Here is an 8353-nt window from a genome sequence, read left to right as displayed (position 1 = left end):
CCTATAAGAAAAGCCCACAACCCCTTTCTATTTTATATCTGTTTACCTCTTCAGTGACGGTTCTATCTAATTCTACAGTGGGTTGCCATATTAATAGGGACACTTATGGAAAATGTGTTTTTCATACTTTGTGTTCATAAAACAAAGATGTTTATAATTTTAGGTGCGGTTATTATTATTTATTAACAAGGACATTGAATTTTAAAAATTATATACACCGTATTGGTCCTTAATCTGCGATTATTTTTTTATTTTTATTATTTTTAAACATTATCGAACAAAAAGTTAATATTTCGTAATTTCGCCTTTGGCCGCAATAACAGCTTGTACACGCCGTGGTATACTCTCAATGCACAATTTTGCAGTAATCTTTAGTTCAGGAGAATGATGCCACACCCGGATGAGGGTTTCGATGAGCTGCTGCTTCGTTTTGACCACATCCTTGGCAATCTCCCTCTTGGTGAGCTCTTACAGGATTTCAATAGGGTTCATGTTAGGGGAATTCCCCGGCAAAAAAGTAAAACCGGCACATTTTTTTTCAGCCAGGAGTGCAGTGACAGTCCTGACTTTATGACAGGGTGCGGAGTTGTGCATATAAACGTATTCCTGGCCACCAGGGAACCATTCTCCGACTTGAGGCAGTAATCGATTTTCCAGTATTTGTCTATACTGATCCTGCCTCATAGTCCCTTGCACGATGTGGAGGCGCCCCATCCCTTTGAAAGAGATGACTGACCACACCATGATACTGGTAGGGTGTTTGATCGTCTCTACAAGGCAGTCCGGATGAAATTTCTCTCCTGGGCGTCGTCGGACGAACGATGATTTATCCAACAAAATTTGGAATATGGACTCGTCAGAGAAGCACACCTAAAAAAAGGCCATAATCAAACTAATGGAATTTTTTTTAAGTTTGATAACCACAAAATTGTTAATTACCATATTCCAGTTCTCTATAGTCATGTTTTGGTGTGCGTTGGCCCATTCCAGTAGTTTTTTCCTCATATCTACTGTGAGGCGAGGTTTTTTAGCTGGCCGATGACCAATGAGGTTCTCCTCAGCCAATCTCCTTTGGACTCTCCTTTGGGAGACTTCGATATCATCTTTGTTGATCATCAAGGTCAGACGAGCCACACTCTTTTTGCGGTTTTGGAGACAGACGTCTTTGATTTTGCGGTCAGTACGAGGTGTAGTGATTCGTTTTCTGCCACATTTCCCATTGTGATTCAATTCGAGGGGCAGGTTTTGATTGATTTTCTAATTTATCCTGTTAACCACAGACTTTAAAATGCCTGTAATGGTTGCTATTTCCCTTTGGAAATGTTGAGTGTTAAACAATAGTGACTTCACTTCCGCACATTTTCTTTGAGACGTGTCTGAAGACCAAGCCATACTAAAAAAACAGAACATTGGACTCAAAATGGAAAAACTATTCACTGAAATAAGATATGAAAAAAAAAATTACAAGATTAATAGATAATTAATAATTACTTACAATTTTGTACAGCTAAACTGTTAAAACTCTTAAATATAATTATTATGTATATTTATTTACCAGAACTTCAATCACGAATTTTCACAAAAATGCTTACCACATACAAAAAACCTTAAATTTTCGAGGGATGTGGCATTTTGCGAGTGTTGCCACTTCTTAAAAGTATCAGTGGTGATACCAGCAACAAAAATAACGAAGGAATGGCCATCATATCCAAGTTATTTAGAAGTAGAGACAACGTAAACATAAAAATCAGGAAATATTAGAACTGTCCCTATTAATATGGCAACCCACTGTACGTTCCATCAAGAAATGTATAGAAATTCTTGAATAAGCCTTTTTATTTGACGCCGTTAAACGCCAATAATTTTACATAAAGTATACAGGGTGTCCGGGGATAAAGAGTGCTAACATATTTGAGTGATTCTACATATTTTAGAAGTAAAACAATCAAATAAATTTTATCGAAATTCCAATGTTTTAAGGTAGTTTTTAGGTAAAAAAGATTACTTGTTTTGTGTGGGAAAATAAATATTCTACTTCTAAAATAAATATTTCTACCATGATATGGTATCAACTCCCGAAGTTAGCGCATTTTGCCCCCGGATACCCTGTATAACGTAAATAGGAATTTGTTTTAGAGTTACATAATGCATAATAAACAATTAACAAATTCCCCCTTACAAAATTCACATTAATAACATTGAGCGAATAGAATTTTTTTTTTATAAATTTTAAATTAAATTTCCCACTAGAAGACTTACAATATCATTTATTACTATAAATACTCTAAAAATACACACATTGGAAGACAGGCGTAAAATAAACGACTTAAATTTTTTATTCAAGATTCTAAACTCTAAATTCGACTGTTGTGAACTTCTGCAACTCATGAACTTACGAATACCTACAATAACAACACGACAAAATACACTATTCCACTGCAACACACATAAGCGCAATTACATTGCGAACTCCCCAATACAACGGTTTCACATTATGGGAAACCAATACTTAGGTGATGTCTATAAATTTAATTTTAACTTTGCGAATTTTATGGATTGCGTAAAAGACTTATTTCAACACTATTCCTAAATGGAAGTTATATTTTTGTAAACCAGTCAAATCGCTGTATTTTTTAATTTATGTTCTTGTTATTATTAATTTGGTTTCTTGTATATATTTTAATGTAATTTTATTTTTATTATTTATTTCTCATGTTTCAAAACTGTCTGTCATTAAAATTGTACCACCTACATGTAAAAGCCCTCTGGGCGTTAAATAAATAACATATACAAATAAATATTCAATATTTTTTTAACCTTTAAAAAATTGCTACCTCTTATTGGTCTGAATTTATGATGGCGTTTCCAAATTTCCCATTTAGTTCCAAGGATGCCTATTGATTAAAATTGCACATTGTGTTAATCTAAATATCAAAGTAATTTACGAAATTCATTCATATTGCAACAACCATAATCGGTCGTACAAAAGACATAATTTTATATGTAAAGGTTGCGATGTGCGATGGTTCCTTATTAGCTCATGTTTCAACAGTAAATTTTTCACATTTATGGGCATTTCTAATTTGCGTGGTTATGTATACAACGCATACTTACTATTATCTATTATTGTCTACATATTATGTCAAATTATCACTTATAAAATCTGAACACCGCATAATTGCTCGCAGCCTGGGATTATGGCAATCTCAGTTATTGGGCTGTGTTGGAGGCTGAAGAGAGTGGGGAATGGAAGAAGATAGGTAAGAGGAAGGCAGGGATGTTCTTGGCTACTCAGATCTGGTCACTAAACGCTGTCAATATAATGCCATTTCAAGCAACGTTTCCATTATAAATGGTACTGATAGTGATAGTATCTAATACTCTGGAATGTGCTGTAAATACACAATTATAAATATAGGGTCACTCTTCTTACCCCAGATTGTTTAATCAAGACCTGACTTACGAGTACTTTCCATTAAAAAAAAAAACAAAACTTGCACATGCAACATTACCATAAATTTCATGAATTTGAAGTTCAAGATTGTTGAGACGACCGCGACAGCGAGTTTGCTGTGGTTACTACGAGAATGCCAGCATCATCTTCAGCTTATATTGTCATTATATGCGATCGTTCAAATGGCGTTCTGAGTAATGAAATAAAATGAGACGTACATCTCATTTCCCAGAAAATTTTCCTGTGGCACCATTGGGTACATGCTTTACTATACCATATTTTACTGCTTCCCAGTTCTGTGTTATTTGATAGAGGGTTGAGAGATGATTTAAATATCGACTTCGTTCCTTTGCGCATTCCTTTCTCTGAGAAAAGAAACAATGGGACAGACATTTTCGCAATACATGTACGATGGATATGCATTATTGGATCTTTTGTCACAGTCATACCCTAATTTTGATACTATTTTTGGTCATTGCCGTCAGAGAAACAACCGCAACCTTATATTTTAAGGGTAGATAGATCTCCAAAATTCTGGTTGATAACTTTAGAGATTGTTTCCTCATCTTTTCAGCCATGTGACTTTGCCATCCCCGATCGTGCCACTGCTTATAGACATAATCAAGTTTGTTTAGGAAATGGTTCAGGGCAAGCAAACCAATCAATGAGAGTTTATCTCTCTTAATTCCTGTGGGTCTCATCACCACGTGCTCACTCGTCATCACAGAATGACTCGATACCTTCACAAATGTTATGCAGATAAATAAATCAAGCAGTCCAACGAACTCTATGGAATCCATCTTACCTTTCAATGTCAACGAGTCTTGAAAATACAGTGGTGCCCTTTTGGCATAATTGAAGTGAGTGAATTGAAAGAAAGGTTTCATTTTTGGACCGTTGCGAGGTGAAGCTCCCAATTTTTAATACGTTCCGTTTCAATATACAGCTCAATCAGTATAGTCATCTTTTTTTTATTTTTTATATTAACTCCACACAGGAGGCCCTGAAGAAAATAATTTCCCTCAGGGCCTATGTCATCTTTGGGGATGCTGTGTGGAGGGATCTGGAAGTACTGAACCTACAGCTGGGAAGTATCCATTTACTTTTAAATTTTCAGTACATCAATCAGTTTAGATCGAACTGCCTGAAAAAGCCTGTATAGTAAATTTGACATTCTGTGCGTACAATATATTTTTTTGTATTTTATATAATAAAAAACTACAAAACAACACATAAAAAGCGCCCATCTTTTTCGAAATTTTATGTTTTACAATTTTGTTATAACTAATTTTAGTTTTCGTAATTTTTCTCGAAATTTCACTGGAAACGAGATTTTCATGAAAAACCAAAATACACACACGCGACTTTATATCTCGAAATTTAATTTATTAAAGTTAAAATTTTTTTTAGTTTAATTTATTAGGGTTAAAACAACTGAAGCAAGTTTATGAATACTTGAACATCGATGAGAAGGTCCGAATACTATGTTATAGTCCCAATTGATTTTATACACTTTGTTTTTGCCCCTTTGACTGCTTATTTTTTATTTGCTAGTTCGGAGCGACCACGCGAGTTTTGCGTGTGTACGAAAAAGCTATTGAAAACAGAATTTAAAATTTTAAAATATAAATTATTATTTTAAATTTGTAAAAGAAATTGTGAGTACATCAACAAATAATACACAATATCGTAATAACACTTGTAAAGGGGTAATAAAAAACAACAAATTCATTGAAATAATAAATATACTTTATTTTGCAAGGAAATCGTTCAAATAACATTCAGTTAAATTAATAAAACTTAATTATTTCATATTTTTCAAAACGCAATCGTTTTCCACAATCTCCGGCTAACATCATACATAATTATTCTTTAATAAAGTTCTACAGTAACTAAAACTACCATAATAACATAATTATTGAGAAAGGCATCTACGGGTTAAAAATGGGAACGATTTAAAACCACATTTTCCGCAACCATTAAAATGTATTATATCCTTTAGAGGAAATCTGAAAAAAAAATGCCCGTGACTTTTTGACGTGATGTTTTGGTCGAATAAACGTTTTATAAAAATATGTTTGTTTATAACTACACATAAATATGAAATATATTGTGTTGTAAATAATTTTGATTTGCAGTCTGTTTTTTTGGGCATTACTTTTAATTGTGTAAATATATTATTGCAGAATTTGATCCAAAAAGATCTCAGAACATGAAACGGTGCATAGTGAAAGGTAAACATTATAATATTTTAATAATTCTTTCTTGAGCTATCTTTCTAAACTCGAGATGAATATTAATTAGATGAAAATGAATACATAGTTTTATTGAGAGTGGAACAAGAGATCTGATTACAAGTGATCTGATTACAAATGATCTGATTACAAGTGATCTGATTACAAGTGATCTGATTACAAGTGATCTGATTACAAATGATCTTTTTAGAAATGATTTGACTACAAGTGATCTGAATATAGGTGATCTGATTACAAGAGATCTGTTTACAAGTAATCTGATTACGAGCGATCTGGTTACAAGTGATATTTTTACAAATGATTCGACTACAAGTGTTCTGATTATAGGTGATCTGATTACAATATATCTGATTGCGAATGATTTGATTACGAGAGATCTGATTATGGGTGATCTGATTAGAATAGATCTGATCACAAATGATCTGATTACAAGAGATGATTACATGTGATCTGATTACAATTGATCTGATTACAATTGATCCTGATTACAAGAGATTTAATTACAAGAGATCTAATTATAAGTAATCTGATTACAAGTGATCTGATTAAAAGTGATCTGTTTACAAGTGATCTGATTATAAGCGATCTGATTACAAGAAATCTAATTACAAGTGATCCAATAACGGAAACATATAACTGCACTAAAAACGCTACGTATTATCTAACTATTTATGTAAAGAATTGTGTCTGTGGCTGGCGGGCACCGGCGGGCACCGGGCGGACACCGGGCGGACACCGGGCGGACACCGGGCGGACACCGGGCGGACACCGGGGTGACGGCCTGGATTTGATTTTTATACAAATCCACAATTTTATTCCGAGACTGATGAAATTATGCACACTTGGCGTTCAAAATAAGAGGATGGTTGCTGTATACACGCTATTCCGAAAAAAGCATCCAATCCCATTTTCTCTTCAAATTAAAAATAAGAGGAAAATTACAGTACACATCTCATTTAAAAAAAAAACTTGGTTTAAAACCCGGGCAACGCCGGATACTTTTCCACTAGTATAGAATAATTATTTCAGCAGCATTGATTATTTTTTTTCAAATAATACAATTTTAGTATGTAAATGAAATCCTCAGGATATCATTATCTCATATTGTTTAAATGAAAAATAGAAAGAAAATTATTATTGTTATTAAAAATATCGCTTAGTTACTAATCGTTAGAACAAGAAGATTTTGATAAATATTTAATTATTTTAATAATAAAGCTTCCGCATGCACTCAAACCGTTCTTGGCCCAATGACTGCGATGAATGCACTAACATTTAGGTAGTGACAATCCAATGTGGAAAGTTCATTTTAGGTTTAAGTAATGGTAATACTCGTATAATACTACGTAATGAATTCCTACTTTTGACTACCGTTGCGCACAGCACGAGGTGCTGCCTACACAGAATACGTACCACGGTACGGGAAGCTCGGCCCCTCTCGGGCGCCTCTAAGCGAACTCTACACTAGAAAGCTAAATGATCATGGCAATACTTTTTAACTAAGCCATTTTTGTTGTTTCAAACAGATAATTAAATTTACACAGGGTGTATCAGCATGTACACGAAAGACTTTTACCAGCAATTCCTGAGCATATTTCTTCTAAAAATGAAGATGTCATTTTGCTGTCCCATCAAAATTTTTTAAACAATTAAATACAAAATTGTTTTTCCATCACACGACGCCACTGGATGCATCTCGTGATATGGACTCCGTCTCGTTCCAGCAGCACCATATAGACGGAACAGATGGCGTATCACGTGATCCGTTGCGATTTTGTAGCAGATTAGTGCAGTGGCGACGTGTGGTAGAAATTTGTATATTTTTTACTCCAAATACGCCCAGGAATCTTAGTCACAATATTCCGGGTACACGCTGATACACTCTATAAAAAATAAGGCGAAATAGGAGTTAGGGTCATCATGAGTAACTTGTAAGAGTAAGTATGTAAGTAGTTACATGAAACGGAGACGCATAGTAAAATTGCCGTCTTGGAAATGGTCATGAATCCGATTTCGAATCTGACAATAGTTATTTTTTGATTGATCACAGACGAAACAATTTTTGGCGAACAATATAAGATTACTTTAAAGTAAAATCACAGACGAACACAATTTTGGCCAAACAGTTAAAGTTTTGTGGTAAAATTAACAATAATTAGGTGAGACGCATTTGTCAAGGTTGACCCCGCTTGTAATAAGGTCGCAATGTCATTGGATTGACAGCGACAATTTAGAAAATTGGTACAAAATGAACACTTGGAAAGGTATAAGGAATACCGACACACCGTCTCCCGTAGAGAGCCCAGTGGTAGTCTATGTTTATGATATGGTGGTCTGGTTGCAGGGTCTGTAAGAGCCGGGGTCCTCCAGCCGCCAGCCGCCAGCCCAGGGCGCTTAGACCTTGCTGGGAGAGGGCGGGCAGGCAGGGGTGAGCGAGAGGCGACGCACGTTGGGGGTGTCATAATCCTCCATGCTCATGGCGCGCGACATGCGACGCTCCACGCCCGGCAGGCTGAGCGAGGTCAGTTGACCCTGGCCTTGACAGAACAGCAGCAGGCTCTGCGCTACCTTGGCCGGCTGTAACGTAACGATAAACAACATAGATAAGATTATCTCCATGTGATTGTTGTGTTAAAGAGAGACG

General features: G+C 35.2%; 1 protein-coding gene across 6 annotated transcripts in view; it reads right to left on the bottom strand.

The window, feature by feature from the left end:
* Positions 1-5181: 5181 nt before the first annotated feature.
* LOC149426880 (uncharacterized protein ZK1073.1) overlaps positions 5182-8353 on the bottom strand; it is a 102759-nt gene continuing 99587 nt past the window's right edge. For all 6 annotated transcript variants that reach the window (XM_089633888.1, XM_089633895.1, XM_089633903.1 and 3 more), the window contains one exon: positions 5182-8286. In XM_089633888.1, coding sequence (XP_089490014.1) covers positions 8104-8286 — 183 coding nt within the window. In that variant the 3' untranslated portion in view covers positions 5182-8103. The remainder of the gene's footprint in view (positions 8287-8353) is intronic.

The sequence above is a fragment of the Hesperophylax consimilis genome, chromosome 1 (genome assembly GCF_061612785.1).
Source record: "Hesperophylax consimilis isolate HC1 chromosome 1, BYU_Hcon_1.0, whole genome shotgun sequence".
Lineage (NCBI taxonomy): Eukaryota > Metazoa > Arthropoda > Insecta > Trichoptera > Limnephilidae > Hesperophylax > Hesperophylax consimilis.
This window is presented reverse-complemented; position numbering and strand designations above follow the sequence as displayed.